Source organism: Mus caroli, unplaced genomic scaffold, assembly GCF_978045245.1.
Source record: "Mus caroli unplaced genomic scaffold, Mus_caroli_1 scaffold_3, whole genome shotgun sequence".
Lineage (NCBI taxonomy): Eukaryota > Metazoa > Chordata > Mammalia > Rodentia > Muridae > Mus > Mus caroli.
Genome location: NW_028227258.1, coordinates 137566090 through 137592793, shown reverse-complemented (window position 1 = coordinate 137592793; position 26704 = coordinate 137566090). Strand labels below are relative to the sequence as shown.

The following is a 26704-nucleotide window of genomic DNA, read 5'->3' as shown; positions in this document are numbered from 1 at the left end:
GAAATCCGGCCTGAGTAGGGCCACAAGCCTCTTCCGGTCAGAAAAGCGCCAGGGTAGCTAGGGCACAGGGTCGGCTGACACTCACCAGCTACCCACAACACCCGCCACAGAATCTTAAGACTTCTGGTGAGTGGAACACAGCTTCTGCTCCAATCCAATTGCTCGCAGGACCTGAGACTGCATTAGTTAGGGAAGCAGAAAACCGGCCTGAGTAGGGCCACAGGCCTCTTCCGGCCAGACCAGCACCAGGGTAGCTAGAGCGCAGGGTCAGCTGACACCCTACAGCTACCCACGACCCCCGCCACAGGATTTTGAGACTGCTGGTGAGTGGAACACAGCTTCTGCTCCAATCTTTAAACAGTGACAACGACAACAACTAACCCCAGAGATTACCAGATGGCAAAAGGTAAACATAATAATCTTACTAACAGAAACCAAGACCACTCACCATCATCAGAACCCAGCACTCCCACTTCGCCCAGTCCAGGGCACCCCAACACACCAGAAAAGCTAGACACGGATCTAAAAGCATATCTCATGATGATGGTAGAGGACGTCAAGAAGGACTTTAATAACACACTTAAAGAAATACAAAGGAACACTGGTAAACAGGTAGAAGACAGTAAAGAGGAAGCACAAAAATCCCTTAAAGAATTGCAGGAGAACACTGCTAAAGAGTTACAAATCCTTAAAGAAAAACAGGATAACATAATCAAACAGGTAGAAGTCCTTACAGAAAAACAAGAAAACACATCCAAACAGATGATGGAAATGAACAAAACCATACTAGACCTGAAAAGGGAAGTAGACACAATAAAGAAAACCCAAAATGAGGCAACACTGGAGATAGAAACCCTAGGAAAGAAATCTGAAACCATAGATACGAGCATCAGCAACAGAATACAAGAGATGGAAGAGAGAATCTCAGGTGCAGAAGATTCCATAGAGAACATCGGCACAACAATCAAGGAAAATGGAAAATGCAAAAAGATCCTAACTCAAAACATCCAAGAAATACAGGACACAATGAGAAGACCAAACCTACGGATAATAGGAGTGGATGAGAATGAAGATTTTCAACTCAAAGGACCAGCAAACATCTTCAACAAAATTATAGAAGAAAACTTCCCAAATCTAAAGAAAGAGATGCCCATGAACATACAAGAAGCCTACAGAACTCCAAATAGACTGGACCAGAAAAGAAATACCTCCCGACACATAATAATCAGAACAACAAATGCTCTAAATAAAGATAGAATACTAAAAGCAGTAAGAGAAAAAGGCCAAGTAACATATAAAGGCAAGCCTATCAGAATTACACCAGATTTTTCACCAGAGACTATGAAAGCCAGAAGATCCTGGACGGATGTTATACAGACACTAAAAGAACACAAATTCCAGCCCAGGCTACTATACCCAGCCAAACTCTCAATTAACATAGATGGAGAAACCAAAGTATTCCACGACAAAACCAAATTCACACATTATCTCTCCACGAATCCAGCCCTTCAAGGGATAATAACAGAAAAAAACCAATACAAGGACAGGAACCACGCCCTAGAAACAACAAGAAGGTAATCCCTCAACAACCCTAAAAGAAGACAGCCAAAAGAACAGAATGCAAACTTTAACAACAAAAATAACAGGAAACAACAATTACTTTTCCTTAATATCTCTTAATATCAATGGACTCAACTCCCCGATAAAAAGACATAGACTAACAAACTGGCTACACAAACAAGACCCAACATTTTGCTGCTTACAGGAAACTCATCTCAGAGAAAAAGATAGACACTACCTCAGAATGAAAGGCTGGAAAACAATTTTCCAAGCAAATGGTATGAAGAAACAAGCTGGAGTAGCCATTCTAATATCTGATAAGATTGACTTCCAACCCAAAGTCATTAAAAAAGACAGGGAGGGACACTTCATACTCATCAAAGGTAAAATCCTCCAAGAGGAACTATCAATCCTGAATATCTATGCTCCAAATACAAAGGCAACCACATTCATTAAAGAAACTTTAGTAAATCTCAAAGCACACATTGCACCTCATACAATAATAGTGGGAGACTTCAACACACCACTTTCACCAATGGACAGATCATGGAAACAGAAATTAAACAGGGACACAGTGAAACTAACAGAAATTATGAATCAAATGGATCTGGCAGATATCTACAGAACATTCTATCCTAAAAACAAAAGGATATACCTTCTTTTCAGCACCTCATGGTACCTTCTCCAAAATTGACCACATAAATGGTCACAAAACAGGCCTCAACAGATACAATAATATTGAAATTGTCCCATGCATCCTATCAGATCACCATGGACTAAGGCTGATCTTCAATAACAAAATAAATAATAGAAAGCCAACCTTCACGTGGAAACTGAACAACACTCTTCTCAATGATACCTTGGTCAAGGAAGGAATAAAGAAAGAAATTAAGGACTTTTTAGAGTTCAATGAAAATGAAGCCACAACATACCCAAACTTATGGGACACAATGAAAGCATTTCTAAGAGGAAAACTCATAGTTCTGAGTGCCTTCAAAAGGAAACTAGAGAGAGCACACATTAGCAGCTTGACAACATACCTAAAAGCTCTAGAACAAAAGGAAGCAAATTCACCCAAGAGGAATAGACAGCAGGAAATAATCAAACTCAGGGGCGAAATCAACCAAGTGGAAACAAGAAGAACTATTCAAAGAATCAACCAATCAAGGAGCTGGTTCTTTGAGAAAATCAACAAGATAGATAAACCCTTAGCCAGACTCACTAGAGGGCACAGGGAAAGCATCCTAATTAACAAAATCAGAAATGAAAAAGGAGACATAACAACAGATCCTGAAGACATCCAAAACACCATCAGATCCTTCTACCAAAGGCTATACTCAACAAAACTGGAGAACCTGGATGAAATGGAGAAGTTCCTAGACAGATACCAGGTACCAAAGTTGAATCAAGATCAGGTTAATGATCTAAACAGCCCTATATCCCCCAAAGAAATAGAAGCAGTCATTAATAGTCTCCCAACTAAAAAAAGCCCAGGACCAGATGGGTTTAGTGCAGAGTTCTATCAGACCTTCAAAGAAGATCTAATCCCAGTTCTTCACAAACTATTCCACAAAATAGAAACAGAAGGTACTCTACCCAACTCATTCTATGAAGCCACAATTACTCTGATACCTAAACCACAAAAAGACCCAACAAAGATAGAAAACTTCAGACCAATATCCCTTATGAATATTGATGCAAAAATCCTCAATAAAGTTCTTGCTAACCGAATCCAAGAACACATCAAAACAATCATCCATCCTGACTGTGATGGTTTGTATATCCTTGGACCGGGGAGTGGCACCATCTGAAGGTGTGGCCTTGTTGGAATAGGTGTGACCTAGTTGGAATGGGTGTGTCACTGTGGGTGTGGGTATAAGATCCTCACCCTAGTTGCCTGGAAGTCAGTCTTCTACTAGCAGCCTTTGAGTGAAGACATAGAACTCTCAGCTCTGCCTGTGCCATGCCTGCCTGGATACTGCCATGCTCTCACCTTGATGATAATGGACTGAACCTCTGAACCTGTAAGCCAACCCCAAGTAAATGCTATTTTTTATAAGACTTGCCTTGGTCATCGTGTCTGTTCACAGCAGTAAAACCCTAACTAAGACAGAAGTTGGTACTGGGAGTGGGGTATTGCTGTGATAGGCCTGACCATGCTTTTATTTGACAGAATGTGGATTTTGGGACTTTGTATTTGGAAAGCAATGGAATGCTTTAAATGGGGCTTAATGGGTCATCCTAGTAGGAATATGGAAGACTTAGTTGCTGGGAGTAATTTGAACTGTGTTGACCTGGCCCAAGAGATTTCAAAGGAGAAGAATTTCAGAATGTGGCATAAAGACTGGTTTTGTGGTATTTTGGTGAAGAATGTGGCTACTTTTTGCCCTTGTCTGAAAAGTTTGCCTGCGGCTAAGGTGAAGAGACTTGGATTAATTGCATTGACAAAAGAAGTTTCAAAAAAGCCCAGCAGAGACTTTGTTCTCTGGTTAAGTCTTATGAAGAGAAGTTTGAATAAGCATAGCAAGCTTAGAAAGGAAAAATATAAAATATATGGTTTGAGTATTAAAGGGGTACCAGGAAGTGAAATGGAACAAATTCCTGTGTTCTAGGAGATAACAGATTAAGGGAATGGGACCTTGGGGCAAGATCCTACTCAGCTAAATTAAATCCAGGCATGGTGGTACACACCTTTAATCTTAGGAGACAGGCATGCTGATCTCTGCATTCAAGGTCAATCTACAGAGCAAGAACCAGGATAGCCAAGTTTAGGCAGTGAAGGATTTAGAAAACATAAAACTAGTGATAATGTAATAGTACATTATTCCTTGATCCCCTTGTAAGGGGATCATGTTCTAGTTCCTGTAAGCAGCAGAACTCGGCAGCTTCAGCCACGTGGCTCTGGCTCTAGAGTTAAGAATGGAAGGAACTACTGGGAAAATTGATGCTGGTTAGCTGGAGCTAAGGAATTAGCAGTGATTAAGAAGAGACCAGCATCACTGAGGTGAAATCTTCTGGAAATTGTTTGCTGGGAGCACAAAGAAGCTGTGTTCCAGAGATAACCAAGGTTGTACCTCATGCTGCGGCTGGACTTGGTAATGTGTAAGAGTCACTCAGGTGGTACTGCTTGTGAAGGAATGAAGGGATAATGGAGAGAAGCTGAGGCTTAGCACTGTGAGAGGCCAGGGAAGGCCATTGGAGAAGGTGAAGCCTCAGCTGTAGTTGATGGCCCAGGACTGAAGGGGTCAATCAAAGGATTTGAGGCTTAGCACCCAGAAGAGAGTCTATGAGAGGCTATTGGTGAAGCCTAGTTGGTGTGGAATATCTCAGTGTATTGGAGATGTCAGTACCATGGGATGATCACCAAGAACAGCAGCAGTAGTGGAGTAGATCAACCTGAGCTTAGAGTGCTACAGAGAGCAGAGCTGGAAAAGTGATGCCAGCCCTTAGGAGGAGTCCAAAAGATCAAGTGGAATCCCAGACACTGAAACAAGAAGCTGTAACATTGAAATTGCCTTGGAGACTCAAAGATGTTAAAGATGCCAGAGCCATGGGATACATGCTGAGGAAAGCTGCTAACAGGGAGTGGAAACAGCCCAGGAGGAAGCAATTTGTTGCAGTCAAAAAAATATGAACAAGGAGTGGAGATCTGAAGACTGCTTTGACATCAGCCATGGAGATGCAGTTTGGAGTTTGCCCAGCTGGTTTCCTGCCTTGCTTTGGGGATTACAGTTAATTAAGTTGAATGAATCTCAGAGGAGACTTTGAACTTTGGACTTTAAACATTGTTGCAACCGCTATAGATTATGAGAACTTTGAAAGTTGGACTAAATGCATTTTGCATTATGCTATGTTTAAGTATGGCCCCCATAGACTCATGTTTTTGAACAAATCTATGGGGACCAGGGAGTGGAATGTGATGGTTTGTATATCCTTGGACCAGGGAGTGGCACCATCTGAAGGTGTGGCCTTGTTGGAATAGGTGTGACCTAGTTGGAATGGGTGTGTCACTGTGGGTGTGGGTATAAGATCCTCACCCTAGTTGCCTGGAAGTCAGTCTTCTACTAGCAGCCTTTGAGTGAAGACATAGAACTCTCAGCTCTGCCTGTGCCATGCCTGCCTGGATACTGCCATGCTCTCACCTTGATGATAATGGACTGAACCTCTGAACCTGTAAGCCAACCCCAAGTAAATGTTATTTTTTATAAGACTTGCCTTGGTCATGGTGTCTGTTCACAGCAGTAAAACCCTAACTAAGACACTGACCAAGTAGGTTTCATCCCAGGGATGCAGGGATGGTTCAATATACGGAAATCCATCAACATAATCCAGTATATAAACAAACTCAAAGACAAAAACCACATGGTCATCTCGTTAGATGCGGAAAAAGCTTTGACAAGATCCAACACCCATTCATGATAAAAGTCTTGGAAAGATCAGGAATTCAAGGCCCATACCTAAACATGATAAAAGCAATCTACAGTAAACCAGTAGCCAACATCAAAGTAAATGGTGAGAAGCTTGAAGCAATCCCTCTAAAATCAGGGACTAGACAAGGCTGTCCACTTTCTCCATACCTATTCAACATTGTACTTGAAGTCCTAGCCAGAGCAATTCGACAACAAAAGGAGATCAAAGGGATACAAATTGGAAAAGATGAAGTCAAAATATCACTTTTTGCAGATGATATGATAGTATATATAAGTGACCCTAAAAATTCCACCAGAGAACTCCTAAGCCTGATAAACAGCTTCGGTGAAGTAGCTGGATATAAAATTAACTCAAACAAATCAATGGCCTTTCTCTACACAAAGAATAAACAGGCTGAGAAAGAAATTAGGGAAACAACACCCTTCTCAATAGTCACAAATAATATAAAATATCTTGGCGTGACTCTAACTAAGGAAGTGAAAGATCTGTATAATAAAAACTTCAAGTCTCTGAAGAAAGAAATTATAGAAGATCTCAGAAGATGGAAAGATCTCCCATGCTCATGGATTGGCAGGATCAACATTGTAAAAATGGCTATCTTGCCAAAAGCAATCTACAGATTCAATGCAATCCCCATCAAAATTCCAACTCAATTCTTCAACGAATTAGAAAGTGCAATCTGCAAATTCATCTGGAATAACAAAAAACCTAGGATAGCAAAAACTCTTTTCAAGGATAAAAGAACCTCTGGTGGAATCACCATGCCGGACCTAAAGCTTTACTACAGAGCAATTGTGATAAAAACTGCATGGTACTGGTACAGTGACAGACAAATAGACCAATGGAATAGAATTGAAGACCCAGAAATGAACCCACACACCTACGGTCACTTGATCTTCAACAAGGGAGCTAAAAACATCCAGTGGAAGAAAGACAGCATTTCCAACAAATGGTGCTGGCACAACTGGTTGTTAACATGTAGAAGAATGCGAATCGATCCATTCCTATCTCCTTGTACTAAGGTCAAGTCTAAGTGGATCAAGGAACTTCACATAAAACCAGAGACACTGAAACTTATAGAGGAGAAAGTGGGGAAAAGCCTTGAAGATATGGGCACAGGGGAAAAATTCTTGAATAGAACAGTAATGGCCTGTGCTGTAAGATCGAGAATTGACAAGTGGGACCTCATGAAAATGCAAAGCTTCTGCAAGGCTAAAGACACCATCAATAAGACAAAAAAACCACCAACAGATTGGGAAAGGATCTTCACCTATCCTAAATCAGATAAGGGACTAATATCCAATATATATAAAGAACTCAAGAAGGTGGACTCCAGAAAGTCAAATAACCCCATTAAAAAATGGGCCTCAGAACTGAACAAAGAATTCTCACCTGAGGAATACCGAATGGCAGAGAAGCACCTGAAAAAATGTTCAACATCCTTAATCATCAGGGAAATGCAAATCAAAACAACCCTGAGATTCCACCTCACACCAGTCAGAATGGCTAAGATCAAAAATTCAGGTGACAGCAGATGCTGGCGAGGATGTGGAGAAAGAGGAACACTCCTCCATTGTTGGTGGGATTGCAAGCTTGTACAACCACTCTGGAAATCATTCTGGCGGTTCCTCAGAAAATTGGACATAGTACTACCGGAGGATCCAGCAATACCTCTCCTGGGCATATATCCAGAAGATGTCCCAACCGGTAAAAAGGACAAATGCTCCACTATGTTCATAGCAGCCCTATTTATAATAGCCAGAAGCTGGAAAGAACCCAGATGTCCCTCAACAGAGGAATGGATACAGAAATTATGGTACATTTACACAATGGAGTACTACTCAGCTATTAAAAAGAATGAATTTATGAAATTCCTAGCCAAATGGATGGACCTGGAGGGCATCATCTTGAGTGAAGTAACACAATCACAAAAGAACTCACACAATATGTATTCACTGATAAGTGGATATTAGCCCAAAACTTAGGATACCCAAGATATAAGATACAATTTGCTAAAGGCATGAAACTCAAGAAGAATGGAGACCAAAGTGTGGACACTGTGCCCCTTCTTAGAATTGGGAACAAAACACCCAGGGAAGGAGTTACAGAGACAAAGTTTGTAGCTGTGATGAAAGGATGGACCATTTAGAGACTGCCGTATCCAGGGATCCATCCCATAATCAGCTTCTAAACGCTGACACCATTGCATACACTAGCAAGATTTTGCTGAAAGGACCCAAATATAGCTGTCTCTTGTGAGATGATGCCGGGGCCTAGCAAACACAGGAGTGGATGTTCACAGTCAGCTATTGGATGTATCACAGGGCTCCCAATGGAGAAGCTAGAGAAAGTACCCAAGGAGCTAAAGGGATCTGCAACCCTATTGTTGGAACAACATGATGTACTAACCAGAACCCCGGAGCTCTTGTCTTTAGCTGCATATGTATCGAAAGATGGCCTAGTCGGCCATCAATGGAAAGAGAGGCCCATTGGACTTGCAAACTTTATATGCCCCAATATAGGGGAATGCCAGGGCCAAAAGAATGGGAATGGGTGGGTAGGGAAGTGGGGGGCGCTATGGGGGACTTTTGGGATAGCATTGGAAATGTAACTGAGGAAAAGATGTAATAAAAATATTAAAAATTAAAAAAATACTGGACACAAATTAGCTAACAAATTTAATTGTTAGAAATAAAAATATGAAAAATAATTCAATATGGAATTGGCTAAGTTGAATTACTGTCACCAATGTATGAGTTGACTTAGTAACTTTTTCATTGCTTCTTTTTTACCTTTTCTTTTACTGAAAACATATTCTCTTTTCATACAGTATATCATGATTACAGTTTTTTCTCCCTTTAATCCTCCCAGTACTTCCCCAATTCTCCACCTTCTGTCTCCAGATCCACTACTATAGTCAAAATCTTCCAGTCTAGGAGACAAACAGTATGTATACACTGATTAAATGTCACACCTTTCAAACTTCAAGCATCCGGTTTAATTTGAGCAGTTAGGAACATCATTGTGTTGCTGAAACGTTATGACTAGAGCTATATAGTTATGATTTGGAATATATTCTAAAACATATATAGTAACTCTAATTCTTTGAATCTTGTTGTGCCTCATCAGATTATCATATGCCACAGCTAGTTTTTTTTTTCAGCGTAAAAATGTCTCTTAACAAAAGTAAGAATATAATTTACAAAGAGAAACATAGAGGCTTTATTTGAAATGTAATACATACTTAACATAGTAAATTAGTTAGATTCATCGAGGTCTAAAAATATTATGTTGGATTAGATCTGTACCTATAAAAATTCATATATCCATGTATTGTCCTGGACCTCAACACTGATATATCATTGGATTATTTTATCCCCTCTACATATTGGCTTTGGTTTATCAGTTATGTTTACTATGATACTTAACACACACATGATAAAAAATTATATGGTCACATTCATGTGGTTTAAAAATCCTCTGATGAGAATGCTGGCCTTCCTTATGATAACTGTGTACTACTAAAGGTTAAACAGTCAGCTATCACATGTGCCTCCTGTCTTCCCTCCGTCTCTTAGTAGACTTCTTGAAACAAGTTTTCAGACTATGGTCTTATAAATACACTATTCTAATAAGACAACACTTATTATCTGCATGAAGGAGTGCTTAGTAAATTTAGATGAAAAATGGCCCTGCTGGAATTCTGAAAATCACAAAGACACAGATTGCCATTGATAACGACTCTCAAAAATGTATAAGTAGAAAATAGTCTTGGAAGATAACACAATAGCATTTCCTTCAAAAAAAAAAGTGGTCAGGTTTGTTTACACCCTTGAATGGATGAATACAGCAGTTTCCTTCAAAGGAACAGAGAGCTATATTTTAAATCCAGTAACAATGGAGTTGGGATCCCTAGTGTCAATAGCCCATTCCTAATGCACCAGTGCCTTTCTGGGTGTCAGAGAGCCCTCTTTAATACCCTTGCAAGAAATGGGGCTCCAACCTGAGGGTCCACCCCATATACAGTGACCAAATGCAGAAACTATTTTGGATGCCAAGAAATGCAAGCTGATAGGAACCTGATATAGATGTCTCCTGAGAGTCTCTGCCAGAGTCTGACAAATACAGAGGCAGATGCTCCCAGCCAACCATTGGATTGAGCACGGGGTCTCCATTGGAGGAGATAGAGAAAGGACTGAAGGGGCTGAAGGGGTTTGCAATCCCATAGGAAGAACAATGATATCAACCAACCAGACCCCTAAAGCTCTCAGGGACTAAACCATCAACCAAGGAGTATACCTGGAGGGACTCATGGCACCAGGCACATATGAAGCAGAAGATGGCCTTGTTGGGCATCCATGGGAAGAGAGGCCTTTGGTCTTGGGAAGGCTCAATGCCACAATGTAGTGGAATGGGAGGGCAAGGAGGTTGGAGTGCACTGGTGAGTGGGGGAGCACCATCCTAGAAGCAGAGGAACGGGGGATGTGATAGGGTTTCAGGGGGTAACAGGGAAAGAGGATAACATTTGAAATGCAAGTAACGAAAATATCCAAGTGGGAAAAAAAAAAAAAAGAAATGGAGCTCAAAGTACTCATGCAGAAATACTACAAAGGTTGCTATGCAGTAATACAGTATGTCTTTCACCCAGAGTTCAAATTCCTCTGTCAATAGTCATGAAACCATAGCAGACTAACTTATGCTAAAAGTGCTATAAAATCTCAGGATGTTCATGGTTCTTGAAAAATGATTGTAAAGAAAATAGCAGGAACACAGAAAACTCCAAGAATAAAAACTTTAACTACACAAAGTTGGGTATAAGACTTTGATGAATTTTGATTGTCATTTATATGTATCATGGCTCTTAGAATAACAGCTATGTGTCTCCTTATTCATAGGTGCTCTGCCACTTTCTTGGCATACCACCTATCTGATGTGTTTACTATTTGGCTATTGTATATACCACCTACCTGACATATTTACTATTTAGCTAGTGTATATACCACCTATTGACATATTTACTATTTGGCTATTGTATAATGGATAACTGCCCTTTTCCCAGACTGTTTTTGTTTCTAATTTTGATCTCTCTTGTGAAAATGTTTGTCCAGTCTTAGGGATTCCTTTTTGGATCTCTTATGACATTACATCTAACAACTTTGTGCCAAAATCATTCATAAAATTGTTTCAATTTATTTCTCAAAGCTTAATCTTTCACAAATACTTTCTGAAGAATTCAACCTTAACAGATATGTGGATTTCACTTTTTGTTATCTTTTTTGAAATTCATAGCACCTAGGCATGTATTCTTTTATTTATCACACTGCCATTCTGGGAACACTTCTGACAAAACCCAGAGTCAGTCCTCTAGGTCTCTGTACAGCCTTTTACCAAACTGTACTGCATATTTGATGCTTCATTTTGGAATTGTTTATTATAGGGCATGCAGGCTGTGTCACCAGATGGGCATAAGAACTGGTGAGGTGGAACATGCTTAAACCCTGGAAATCTCATCATTTAAGACAGGAGGAATTGAGCTGCTCCCTCCTCACCTTTGTGCCTGCTCTGGACACATAGCCACAAACACCAACTGAGGTAACCTCAGACAATTAGTCACAAAACACAGCACAAGGAAGGCCTATTCATGCTCACAAGACATCTCAATCTCCTTAACCTTCAATCTTCCTTTCCTAGATATTCTCATGCTCTTCCCACAAAATAAAAATACCCAGTTCACTGTGAATAAAGCATATGTGTTCATATCCATCCCCAATAACTAAATATGAACAGGCTGATAACATCTCAGAGAGATGAATCATTAGAGATCACCTTCAATTAAACGAGTCCTGACACTAAAACTCCTAAAGAAGGCCCTCTTCTGGGACTTTGCCCAGCATCCCTTGAGGTTGTGTCTAGGTGGCACCAGACAGAGCTAGCAGAGAGGCAGAAAACAGACCACAACCTGAGGACTCACCGTCTTGGACTTTGTCCAGCTCTCCCTGAGCCAGAGTATTGACAGCATTCAGATAACACCAGAGGAGAGGCAGAACATTGCACCACAGTTTTTAAGTAAAAATTAATTATTTCACATAAGATTTAACGTTTTAGAGGATGTATTCCTTTTGTTTTCTATATTCTGTACTTAAGAAAGTGCTATGCTTCAGAATAGAGACTAATAACAGAAAAAGTGTGGAACAACCCTGGGCTGGGAGATATAACAAGAAATAGCTTACAAAGGATGATGGCCAATGAGAAACAATCAATGGAGAATGACTGAAGATTTTCGCCACCAAATAAAACACTAAGCCACGGTAACAGTAAGTATTCTTCGTGTTCGTACTCATGACTTGGTCTCTCATACTCAGCTCTAGGGACTAAGTGAATAAGGGTTAAAGGCACTTGATTAAGGCTTGTGATGTAAGGCTACTAGGTGTTTTTCTTTGAAAGGAATATTTATTAACATCAATCGAGACTGGAGAGATGGTTTAGAACATAAGACACTTAGAGACTTATTGCTCTGGCAGAGAACACAGGTTTGGTTCCTAGGACCCACAGTGAGGCTACAGCCATCTGGAACTTGATTTCTAGGGAATCTGGTGCTGCTCTTGTCTCTGTGGTCACTATACACAGTAGTGCAGAGACATAGATGCAGGCAAAACAACCATACAAGTGAAATAAATCAAAGCTTTTTTAAAAAGAACAATACAAATTCCTATATTAGGGAGAGGTATTATACACAGACACATATAGTTTTGACCTCTTTTAATGTATGCACTAGTTTACTATGTTGAGAAGGAGGTTGACTTATTTTAATGCATAAATTTATACATTATTATGATACAGGAATATGAACATTATATAGGAAATTATCTTTTATGTTCAAAATTTAAAAAGAGATGCTTAAGTCTGTTTAATATGTTACACCACATAAGAAATATGACATTGAATAAGAAAGACCAGAGAAATCTGGAAAGGGTCTTTTTCAGTGAACATGAAACAAAGAACTTGGGAAGCCAGAATAAATGGCCTATGGAAGAAAACCCATAGAATATGCAGTGGTGTCATAGGGTAATGCAGTTAATGTTATGCATCTTTACTATTTAGCCATATGCAATGGCAAGACACATTGTGAAATGCCAAGTTAAATTAAAATATGCCATCCAGATATGCCTTAAGTAGTTACAAGGGATAAATGGTGCTTTATTGAATTATGAAATTTATCAAGTTAATAAATTAAAGCCTTTAAATCTATGTAGCAGCTTGAGCTACAATATTGGTACAAGCTAATCTTACAAGTTGTTCCCCAGTGAACAGAGTTAATATGATAAAACCAGAGAAGAAAAAGAGAGAAAATGCCCACACTTATTTTATTTTTATTGAGAGTAAAAACCACCTGCACATATTTCTGTTCAGAGAAAATGGTTCAGTTTCAATTTTTTTTCACAGGCAGAAATATACTTCTAAGAACAAAACAGCTTCCTTTATTTCTTGTTCTCCCAAGATTTGACTTGCATATTTGGGGACATGTTAAAGTGCTCTAGATGATTTTGAGAGTTTATAAAAAGGCAATTCTATTCCAATTCATAGTTTTCTTTATTTCTCATACTGAGAACTGCATAGCCTTCAGAGAAGGAGTCATGAGGGGAAGACATTAGGTTGTCATCTATTAGATAATAAAAAAGTTCCACAAGGGATGAGTTGCATATAATAACACAGTGAATATGAGGCTCATTTGGATTTAATTCATTACTACATCATGTTGCACAAGAAAGCAATTTTTAAGCAATAGAATTGCACTTCATTTTTAAAGGACCTAGGCACAGCACTGAATCACCAATTGAAGACTAAAACTGATTTCCCAAATAAGACATTGAAAATTTAATATATTTGGCCAGTTATAATGAAAAAGAAGGTACCTTCAATTTTTTTTTAGATAAGAATGTCACTTTGTAAATTTGGAAATGTGATTTTGCTAGGGGAATTGACTTCATTTTGATTCCATGTGCAGGATATAACAAAGAAAGTGATTACCTTTCATGAAATATTCGAAAACAATGGTCATCAAAATAGAATGTAATTTAAATTTGTGTTTTGAACCAGTTTAGTATCACTACTTTAAAGTAAGGTACAAAATACATCAATCAGTGAAATTAACGTAGTTACTAACCTTTTTTTTTTTTTTTCAGTACTAAGAATTTGACCTAGGGGTTTATGCAAGCTAGGGGAAAGGTTTACCATTAGGCTACTATGCTAGTCTCTTAAAAATTCTGTATTTAGATAGAGTCTTCCATTATATTCACCTTCAATTCACAATTCTTCTAGTCCAAAATCTCAGAAGCTAGATTACATTTGTAACAACTACATTTGGTTGAGCATAACAAATTCAGTATCAATATTAAGTTTATTCCTAAGGGCTGATGGTTAGCACAGGAATTTTTAGCTATTTAAACTATACTGTGGATTTAACCTTTATTCTTCAGAGAAACAAAATCAAGAGATGTTGTAAGCGTGTGTGTGTGTGTGTGTGTGTGTGTATGTATGTGCGTGCTCGTGTGCGCACATGCGTATGCATGTGTTTTTTTCCCCCATTTGGCTACTTTGCTTATTTTATAGACTTGAATTACCTTCCCAACTTACCTTCTGTCCCAACAGGAAATATATTTGGGGAATTTTCAACAAATATGATAAAGTATTTCATAATCTTTGATAAACTTTGTACAATCTGTTTTAAATAGGTATTACCCTGTCATCTTTAAAACCTTTTTATAGATGATAGAATTTATATCTTTGGCAGAAATTTTCAAGTTCATTGCTTGATTTCTAGAGCTTTCAAATTTTCATATTTTATCTTTCAAATGACTATGCCTGCCATTTGAATCTAATTTCCTTCACTGTGAAAGAGAATTCCCTTTGTCAATGCAACCTGTTGAACTGATACTCGAGTTAGTGTGGGTATTAAACTAGCAAGAAGTCAATATGTCTGTTAGTTGAAGAAATGATTACTATAAACTTTTTTTATCAAACCCGACTGATCTTGTTTCCTTTTGGACTTAATAAGGTTTTAAGAGGTGAATAGAAAGGAAAAAATATGGAAAAATGGAAAAACATACAAAAAACATGAATACCTTAAAGTTGATCAAATCCAATGACAGTCAGCGGAAGCAGTCTAGAGATCTTGATTGCTGGGAGCAAAATATCACTGACAGAAGAGCATCAGGACACTGTTAAGGTAGAGTCCCAACAATCAGGTTGCAGGGGCAGAAGAGCCATGAGATTAACTGCCGTATCCAGGGATCCATCCCATAATCAGCTTCTAAACGCTGACACCATTGCATACACTAGCAAGATTTTGCTGAAAGGACCCAAATATAGCTGTCTCTTGTGAGACGATGCCGGGGCCTAGCAAACACAGGAGTGGATGTTCACAGTCAGCTATTGGATGTATCACAGGGCTCCCAATGGAGAAGCTAGAGAAAGTACCCAAGGAGCTAAAGGGATCTGCAACCCTATTGTTGGAACAACATGATGTACTAACCAGAACCCCGGAGCTCTTGTCTCTAGCTGCATATGTATCGAAAGATGGCCTAGTCGGCCATCAATGGAAAGAGAGGCCCATTGGACTTGCAAACTTTATATGCCCCAATATAGGGGAATGCCAGGGCCAAAAGAATGGGAATGGGTGGGTAGGGAAGTGGGGGGCGCTATGGGGGACTTTTGGGATAGCATTGGAAATGTAACTGAGGAAAATATGTAATAAAAATATTAAAAATTTTAAAAAAAGTAAAAATAAAGCAATCTTTAAAAAAAAAAAAAGAGAAGCCCAGAAGACTTAGGAAGTTCCAAGCTCTTCTGTAATACAGAAAAACTTGAGAGAGTGCAAAGAGTGAGATGACAGGCACAGAAGACAAAAAGATGAAGATGAAGACAATGACAATGATGACAAGAGGACGAGGATGATGATGAGGAGGAGGAGGAAGAGCATGGGGAGGGGAAGAAGAAAGTGACCTTTTGAAATAAAACAGAAAGCCAGTACAAAGTAAATTTCCATAAAGTTCACGGAGCTTCACATCTATGTTTATGTAATAAAAAGAAAATCCACCAATTTAAAAATCACCTTGGTGTGGTGTATTGACTGTTAAATTTTACATAAAATATATTTTGAAAATGAAAAAAATTCTATTCACATACAAATGGTGTTCATTTAAAATTACCCTAAGAAACTTGAATAACTAGTATATGTTCTTTTATTTTCCAAAATACACAGGAAATGAAGATTTATCAAGGGCAGCCATGGGCTAGCTCTATGTGCTTTAGGAAAGATTTATTGAAATCCTGTCAAAATTCTCAATGTATGAAATGTAATTTCTTTCCTCCACTATAGAAAATAGTACAGTTCTAAGTAGTTCAAGTGCATAGAGTTGCAGAGGGGGGAATGTGGGGGAGATAGTGATGGGCTATCAACACAAAGGCTGACAGAGCTGGCACCTAGACCAGACCTTCTAGGCAGCCAGTATTTAAGTAAGTCAAATGGAAGGTATTGCATGTAAGGTCTCTGTTTTCAAGAATCCTCACTTACCTGAGGATTAGTTGGGACTTTAACTCTCATCTGCAAGTTATATCTAATCAGTTAAAAAATAGTAATGTAATTCTGCATGACTCGAAACAATTCTACATTAAGCAATGCCTTATCTAAAAGTCAGTGTAATGAGGTTCTCTGAGTAACTAAATTACCATATTCTATGCCTTCTTTTTTTGATTAAATTTAAGACAATGCACATTTGTAATGTGGAGGGCTCAATTGTAGAATAGCTAATTACCTCCTTGAGAAACCATCAGAGTTTTGTTTTTTTTTTCTGTTATACTCACTTACCATTTGGATAGATTGACTTATGACATTGGTTATACACTTAGATACTTGTCTTTAATTAAAATAGCAAAATAGCAGTACATTTATGTTTATTTCTTTATCCCAATGTTCCTGCTATCATTTTCTCTAATGAAAAATATAGAAAGTAATAAGAAAGGAACAGAAAAAAGAAGGGCAGAAGAAAATTAGTTAAAATTAGAATGAGATGGGAAGAACAAAAAGCACACAGTAATGTTATGGATTGAGAAGAGCGGTGGCAAACAACAGCATAAACAATTCTTTGTACAAACACAGGAAACAGATCCCTGCCTCCTAGGAGTTGAAGGAGGACTATACCTCTAACAGCAAACTCTTACTAGCTCTTTGATGACCCAGACCTTCACTCGTGGCTCTTCATGAATGATATTTTCTGATTTTATTTATAAATGGACATGTGTAGTTGTGAACATTATGGAAAACATTTAATGATATATTTCTCATTGATGAAGTGAATAGATTTAGAATAGAAAGAGGCTGGGATGATGACAGTTATGAGGACTGAACACAGGAAAGACAGTAGTCATTGTAACAAGTATACTGGGATAAGTAAGGGGACAGCAGAGCCACAAAGCTCTTTACATTCTCATGTTACATAGTAAAATGGCAGTTCATACAGAAACCAGGTTTCTCACATCTGGGGTTTCTGAGTACTGGAGTGTGGGCAGCTGTCAGCGTTGCTGCTGCTGCTGCTGTTGCTGTTGCTGGATACCCTAGCAAAGTGTGACATTAATCTTCCTAGGATTAGAAACTCTATTGGCCATCCAATTTTAAACAGGAACAGCCTCAAGTGGAGGGATCAGAATATGAACCCAGTCACAAAACCTCAGACCTGCAGTTTATCATGCTGACAACATGTGCTGGGACCAGATTCTAGCATAATCCTCATTTGAGGAGAGTCCAGGGAGACTTCACCCAGCAAATGATGGGAGCAGATGTGTAGTCCCAAAGAGAAATTTTAGGTGGAGTTTGAGGATTCCTGTGGAGGAAGGGGTATGATGTGTTGGAAGACCCAGAAGGGTAAGGACACTACAAGAAAAAGAAACGATCTACCGATCAACTGACCAGAAGTCAAGCAGACTCCTAGAGATCAGGGAGCCTATATGGGTCTGACCTCGCTCCTCTGAGTGTATCTATGGCTAAGTAAATTTGTGTTCTTGTGTAAATCATAATAGTGGCAGCAGAGACTGCTCTGGCTCTTTTGGAACCTGTTTCTTCCTACTGGGTTGTCTCATCCAGCCGTAATGTAACTTGCTATGCTGTATTTCGTTGATATCCATGAAGGTGTGGTCTTTTATGATTGGATGTAGACAGAAGAGGGGGTGAATCTAGAGAAAAGGAGTGGTGTGTAGAGAGACTGGTAGAAAGGGGAGAGAGGAAACTTAATTCAGGTTATACTATGTAAGAGAAGAACAAATAAAAAGAAAAATGTGTCTATAAAATATACTCAGAAAAGGGTTATACACAATACAATCTTTTTTTTTCTATTATAATATTTTATTTGTAAACCTGTAAAATCTGGAGTAAGGGCAGAATTAAAAAAAAATAGCTCATATAAGCAAAAAGAAATGCAAATAAAGTCAATTAACATATGAAAAATGGTAACATTATTGTTGGTCTATCAAAAACAAACAGTAATGAGGACCTAGAAGGCTGGGAGTTCTGCAAGGCAGTTTCATAACACAAAGTAAACAACTAAATTAAACTCTCTGAAGTGGTTATTTGCTTCCAGGAAATTAGGGGGAAAAGAATAATTAAATAAGCACACAAACATTTATCTCTATGAATGTTTGGAAGAACTTAAACATTCCCTTAACAGGAGTGGAGTAAGACAGTTCCTCTTACCTATAGCACTTAACACCAAGCAGTATGTTACTGTAACTATTTATACTTATATTTAGTCACCTGAAACATTGTTCTAAATATATTTATTTAAAGATACATCTAAAGTAGTTATCAAAAATATATGTGGCACAATGCAACTTTGTTTACTCATAGGTAAAGGTGAAAGGATTTTTTAAAGAAAATGATAATATTTGAATATATTGCCCTTAGACTTACACAAAATAAAAATAATGTGAGAGATAATTAGAGTATACCATGCTTCTCTTTTCTTTCTATATTTCATGGCTTCTGGATTTTCAAAAGGCAAACAAAAATTTTAATTCAAGAATCTATTCAGGGTTAACATAATGAAATAGCCATCAAAAGAAATCAACACAAGACAATCCTCATCAATATTCCAACATAATTCTTCACAGATCTCAAAAGGGAAATTTTCAGCTTCATATGTAAACACAAAAATCCCAGGATAGCAACAACAATTGTGACAAATAAAATGACTGCTGAAATTATCAATACCCCTGATCTCAAATTGTACTACCAAGCTATAGTAATAAAAGCAGTATGGTGCTGGCATACATGGGGTGAAGCCCATTAACATTATGTCATGAGTGGCCTGAGCCTTTCCATTTCCCTCAAGTTTTGTAGAGAGTTAATTGTTTTGGGGAGATAGAAATTTGTTGTAATTATTGTATTCATCAATACTGTCTGTTAGAATGCATCTGTAAGCCATGTGCTTCACTTATTCTCCTGTAATTAACCTGATTAAACTTGGTTTACCCAAGCTATACTCTGGTAGAAGTGATTTTTTTTTGTTACTTCCTTCAGTGTCTTAGCAGGGGTAAGAATAGAAAGTTGCTCAAATCTACTTACATACATATAAAGATTATCATCCCTTAGTCTAACATCCAAATCATAGATAGAGACAGTGAGTTGTGGACTGCCTATGCACCATGAGAACAAGAAATATAACCCGGACCAAAGTCATTTATTTAAAACATTGAGCAGAATAAGTTCTTATGTAATTCTTATAGACCTCAATGACATGATTATGAAGTACAACTAATAAAACTTACGTCACTTATAATATAGTACATATATTATATGCATATTACTGTGCTGAAGTAATACTATGTAGAAAATCTGAATAGTAAAATTCTTTTCTAAACACATAGTTTATACATTTAACAAAGATCCACTTCCTATTATCATGCAGTGGTTGTCTTTTCTTGTAAATAATAATTCTTTAAGTACCTGATAGATACTTGGAACTACTGTTCAGCCAAATAAACTTGTTCTCCTCATGGAAAGTGAACTGTAATATTTTTTACATAAAATCTGTTAGAATATTTGACAAGATGAGAAATACTCTCAAAGCATGAACAGGATCAGAGAATGGATAGAGAGAAAAAATAGCACTCCATTGCCAAAACAATTCTTACAATAGTTTAATAATTTTGAACCCTTAATGGGTTTTCCAGGTCAAAGTTCCAATGAGAATCCAATTTTTGCCTAAACACATGGTTAGGAAATACCATAGTAATATCCTATTCCTTGTTCTAATTTCTGCTTTACTTAAAGTTCTATTAAAGTAACAGAATGTCATGACCTAAAGCAACTTGGGGAAGAAAAGATTTATTTTGCCTACATGTTCACATCTCTGTTCATCATTGGAGGAAGACATACCAGGAGCTAAAGAAAACAAACAACAACAACAACAACAACAAAACAAAACAGAACCACAAACCCCAAAAAACAACAACAAAAAAAGAAATACAAACAAACAAAAACCTAGAGACAGAAACTGGTACAGAAGCCACAAAAGAGAGCTTGCTCAGCCATGGCTTCATCCTTATGGCTTGCTCAGCCTACTTTTTCATAGACCCTAGAACTAACAGCCCAGAGTAAGAAAAAAATGCACCACAGCCTTGCCTACAGGAAAATTTAATGGAGACATGTTCCCTACCTCTGTATCCCAGTAAGTATATTGCAGACCAAGTTGACAAAAAAAACCAAAAACCAAAAAACCAAAAACAATCTGTAGTTCAGAAGAGGCCTATGGTTAGCAAGATTTGTGAGAAAAAGGATGTAATTGACTGAGAATATTTAGAATAAACATTTGAACCAAAGAATTATTTAAAAAAAACCAATATGAATTAGAAAAACCATGGCTACTTTATAGAGCAGAAATGAGTATATGACTTATCACTGGACATTCCTGTAGACTAATCCCCAAATATTTATTTGGGGGCCAACTTAAAAATATATCAAATTTTGTTGATTTTCTTTAATTTAGTTAAAAAATAAAACTCACTTTCCTACAAATAAATTGTGGGGGAAATAATATTGTTACTTAAGTGTATATTTAAAATTTTACCATCAGTTTTTTATTTAAAATAATAATATTAGAAAGCTTTCAAAAGTATTTACACTGTTTAAAAATAAACAAAATTTACACAGTGGAAAGGAAATATACATCCTAGTTAGCAAAAAAAAATGCATTCAGAGTTGGCTCTAAACTGACTAAGCACAAGTAAATAGAAAAAAGTGGGTTCAAGGCTATGAGATATACTGTGCTCATAAACTGAAAAGTAACATATAGCTACGGAAGAAAATTGGTGTAGGGCATTTCTGGGACAAGTTAGAAACCCAGGATTGGGGAGACTTCTGGAAGAAGATGGGGTGACTCTAGCTGATTCTCATGGCAACTGGAGATTCAGACACTGACAGCAGGAGGATGGAGGGGCATCAATCCCCCCAAAACCTTCAACCCAACATGTATCCTCCTTTCAAAATATGCAGGGATAAAGATGAAGCAGAGATTGAGGGACAGCCAAGCAATGACTGACCCAACTTGAGACCTATCCCATAGGAGAAAGATAATCCTTGATATTAATGATACTCTGCTCTGCTTGAAGATGGGAGCCTAGCATAACTCTCCTCTGAGAGGCTTCATTCAGCCATTGATGCAAACATTTTTGGAGCTCAGGGAGTCTTGTGAAAGATTGAGTAGACAGATTAAAGAAGACAGAAGGGTCAAGGACACCACAAGAAGACCAACAGAGCCAACTAACCTGTTTCTATGGGGGCTCAGAGAGTCTGGAGCACCAACCAAAAAGCATACATGGTCTGTACCTGGGCCCCTACACATTTTTAACAGATCTGCATATTGGCCTCCACCTGAAGCAGGGTCTGTCTGTTAGTCTGTTACCTAACTTTGAATCCATTTCCCTTAGCTGGGCTGCTGTGTCTGGCAAAGTGGAAGAGGACACTCTTAGTCCTGCTGCAACTTGCTGTGCCAGGGTGGATTGATGCCCATGGGATCTTCCCCTTCTCTAAAAGGAGTAGCAGAGGAATCGGGGGAGGAGGGTTATAAAGATCAAACAAGTAAGGGGTCTGTGATCATGATGCAAAGTGAATACATTGATGAAAAATAAAAGAGAGAGAATGTAACTAATTTTTATGGTAAAACTAATCAATTCCATGGGTCCCTTATAATATAGCCTAGATGTCCTTGATGAAGTAAACGCAGCTTCATAAGGTTCTATTTTACCTGTTGTCTTTGTAAATTTGCATCCTTCTGCCAGAGATATCTGCTTTTGAAAGACTTATTCCCTCCTTACCCTAGCCTCTGACAGTGTACAAGAAGTTTCTCAGGCTCAAAGATGTCTTCCCTCTGGCTTCAGCTATTAGAAGAGCTGCTAAAACCAATAGGGGCAGGAGGAAGTTGGGACACTGTACTTCTCACCCCCTCTAGATGTGATGTTCTCAGTGACTCCAACTGAGGTTGTAACCCGCCTGCACTGGTGGTTGTAGAAATGATCACTTTACCCCAGTTTATTTTCCTAGGTGTAATGGTGGCTTTGTACTGGGCTGCCTCAGCATTTTCTGATTAATTTCACATTGTTCATCACTGACGGAATAAGAGGCCTACATTGAATATCCATTATTTGGGGACTAGAGTAGTGGTTAATCAATAAAGTCCCTGCCTTTCAAATATAAGGATTTGAGTTCTAGCCCTAGCATTCATGTAAAAGCCAGGCATGAGTACAAGTGACAGCTGTAATCTCAGCAGTGGGAAGAAGAAAAGGGAAAGACATCTGAAGCAAGCTGTTCAATTAACTGTATATACAAACACCAGTCTCAATGAGAGACACATTCAAAGAGAAAGATGAGGAAATAATGAAGAAGACTTCTGCATCCTCTGAAACCCACACAACACACAAAATAAAATAAAATATGAGTATTCATTGCTTGAAATATTCAAGGAATGCCAGCTGCTTAGGTCAATTCACAACTGACACAATAGATCTTTATAAAACAAATTTAACTCGATGCAATATAATAGGGATCATTATCTATCACCTGCCCATTATACTGCCAGGAATGCTTAAGCAACAGTGAAAGCCAGACAAGCTGTGCAGAGGATCTGTGTTCCCATATGTCTCTTAGATGTGTATTCAGGAAAAGTATTGGAATTCACCAGCATTACTGTGCACCATACATCCTTCATGTAAGATTTCCCTGGAAGATCACTGAAAATGCATACTTGCCAGGAAATCTGCAGTCATAAATCACGGTGGCCCACAACAAACATTCTGGGGAAAACAGTACTGCTAGATATTATCTATGTACAAACAACAAAAGGGCTGTTTGTTTTTCCTAAATTTCTTGGAATGCTTTTCTTCTTCATGCATTTTACTATGTATATAAACTAGGAAGTCATTTACAACTCAGTTTGCACCAATAACAAAACACAATCATCAAGTTGTCACTTGAGTGACATTGGAGCTCTTTCTAACAACTCAGATTAAGTCCTCCATAAGAAGGATTTATTACCTTTCAATTAAACAAACAATGTGTGCTGCTGCCACAGCCATCCATTAAGTATCCGTCAGTAGAGAGGCTCTTTTTGGACTGTCTGATAGAGGGAACCTCATGTGTTTAAACATACAGTGGCTACTTAAAAGACAAGGACTGTGAGGTGTCAAAACCTCCTAATGTCCCCTGCATAACTTATGGCAGTTATCTCATCCCATACAAAGACTGATTTCACTTTGATGCCATTGCAATTTTTAATCATATGAAAAATATCCTAATTTTTATTATCTCTCTTTCAAACTGACTTTGTGTCTCAACGTGGTCTAACAGTGTTTCTCAAATGGAGGAAAAGATTAGGCTAGAGCCATTGTGGTGGTAGTTATCATTATCAGTCCATAAAGCTGTATCATAAATGGATATTGCAGTACCCAGAACCATAAATCTTAATCTGTGAATCCTTCCAGAAGTTTCTACTCCTGGTGAAGGCTGTGCCCATTCACTTAAAAAACTTTCTTATGCATGCATCCAGTTCAGGCAATCTTCTTAGATTTACTTCCCAGGAAATACATCCCAATAACATTCATTTCTCTACACCTACCTGAAGGATTTCTTTATATCTTCTGCTTTGATTGTCTTCAGAATATCTTGGTATAACTGAGGGTTATTTGTTCCTGATGGTGAGGCATCAGATGGACAATTCATGTGTGCATAATAACCTATTATAATTCCAAAAATAAATAGAGTAGTAGCTATGCACAGTATTTTTAACATGTAGCAGAAGCTGCAGTGGTTGTTCTTTGGTGCAGATCTTGTGTAGTGGGTCACACAGTCAGACTCTTCTTGAAGTCTCTGGAATCTTCCTTTGGGTGACGTTGCTGGTTGAATGGAATCAAGATGGAGGTCCAAAGTCTCAGAGTGCCCCAAGTTCTGATGCTCAGCACTATCTGGTTGAAACTGGTCAAAGCCTGGCTCTTCCAGTTCCTTCTCCATATCCCACTCTAAATCAAGGGCAGTGGCTTGAAGTTCGTCATTGTCTAAGTACTGTGAATGTCCTGAGCTTCTTAGATCTGCCTTCACCTTCTGATAAGCCATCTTTTTACCTATGGAATTAAAAGAAAATGAAAATTATGCTTTGTTAAAATAAGCAGTTTTATCTTTAAAATTGAAAGTAAAAACAATATATAAAACAAGGAAGCCTATTTGGGCATATAAAATTTTAATGATTAGTGACTGGACAGATGGCTCAGGCGTGTATATCTCAAACACAACGGTGTATGTTCAAACTCCAATATTCAGGCTAGAGGGCTGAATGTAGTGATGCAAGCTCCTGTCATCCTAACATTGGAGACTTGGGGAGACACAGAATTCCTGGGGTTGCTAGACATGTATCTTAAATAAATATGCATGTTCCCCATGCTGTCTCAGTGAAAAGAGCAAGTTATAATGGCAGGCATTGACCTCTGGCCTTCACATGTATGTGCACATGTGTGCATGTTCATCTCCACATCCACATAGCACACACACACACACACACACACACACACACACACACACATGGATGTTTTGATACAGCAGACATGTGAAAGGACACTTGGTGAAGGAGTATAAATCTGACCCCACAGACAGTAGGAGCACTGAGCAGTGGCATCATTTGCTATGCCTCACTATTCTTCACTAAAGACCTAATGTACTGCATAGCCTTCCATAGCATTGCTGAGCTCCACTAGTGGTGAGGACAGAGAGAAACTCGCCAAAGAACTGATCTTGAGGTTTGTGCCACAGTTGTTCCTTCTGTGGCCTTGTCTCAGGCTGGTTAGCATGCCTTGTGATTTCCTCAGGATTGAAATATAGCTGTTGGTTTGGGAGTGGTGTCTGCATACCTAGGGGACTGGACTGAAGCTGAGGATCCTATGGGAAATATGCCTGCCTACAGGACTGGTTGGCAGCTGCTGAGTTAAATATAGTTGGTGTTTGCAATGGGAATGAACTGCTGCCAAAAAAGATCAAGCTTACTCCTAAAGAACAGGTCCACTTTCCCCATATACTAATAACTTTTCACTACCACTACCTCTACTGGGTGGTGAGCTAGAGGACAGTTAGAACCCTTATTCATTATACTTTGCTGTTGTACTATAAACAATAAAAATTGAAAATATACAGTAGACACCTATAGAAAAGTATTAAAAACTAGACACACACAGAGAGAGAGAGAGAGAGAGAGAGAGAGAGAGAGAGAGAGAGAGAGAGAGAGAGAGAGTCTCTACAGTTGCAGGGAGTGACAGGAGTACACAAATGTACATAATGTGGAACAATGAAGCCAATTTTAGCCATGTTTCAAAACAACATTAAACAATTTACAGACAGATGCAGTGAAGCACTGACTTTATTTTTTAAGAGCAGAATAGGATAAACGACCTTGGGGTGGTTATGAATACTTCAGCTGCTTCTGAAAACAATCCTAAGATTAGAAGAGGCAAAATAGATAAAGCAGTACAAGTTCTACAGAGCTTTAAGAAGTACCTATATAGTCATGGGTTAAAATATAAGTACTAGAAAATGTTAAGCTATCAAACAGGAAATAGGTACTCAGTCCTGGTTCTATGACCTGAACTAGCACAGTTCAGTGAACTTTAAGTAAAAATCCAGGATGCTGTGTGTCCAAACTTCAAACCCTTCAGCAGCTTGAGAGGGCTTAGATTCATAACCTTATGAGGGGCAGATGGACATTTTATCTTTTAGTGTTTTGGATGATCATCCATGTGCCCTGTAGTGCAGTTATTAGGATAACTCGCCTAATTAACAGTAAATGAACTCAGTTCTGTTAGCCACTATAGCGTTCACTATTGTTTAAGATTTGTAATGTCCACTCTGTTTACACTTACACTCTTTGTGCACTAGATGTCATCTTAGCTGGATGTTGGGGTCCTTCACCATGCTTTATGACATTTCTGTATCTCTAGTATACAGTAGGAGGAGTAAAGCACAAAGTTCAACTCATAATTGATAAGTTAATTCTTAATGATAGTTATGGCAAATCAACTATTACAAAGAAGATAAAAACCAGGACTACACAAGAAGAGATAGCATTAGCCACCAAATTCCGACCTTTCACAGGTTGGCTAACAGAGACCCAAACAATAAAAATGTTCT

At 38.4% G+C, this 26704-nt stretch overlaps 1 protein-coding gene across 4 annotated transcripts in view; it reads right to left on the bottom strand.

Annotated features, from left to right (window-relative positions):
• Nucleotides 1–26704, bottom strand: part of Naaladl2 (N-acetylated alpha-linked acidic dipeptidase like 2) — a 1298244-nt gene that overhangs the window by 708716 nt on the left and 562824 nt on the right. For all 4 annotated transcript variants that reach the window (XM_085836003.1, XM_085836001.1, XM_085836004.1 and 1 more), the window contains one exon: nt 24153–24654. In XM_085836003.1, coding sequence (XP_085692129.1) covers nt 24153–24646 — 494 coding nt within the window. In that variant the 5' untranslated portion in view covers nt 24647–24654. The remainder of the gene's footprint in view (nt 1–24152; nt 24655–26704) is intronic.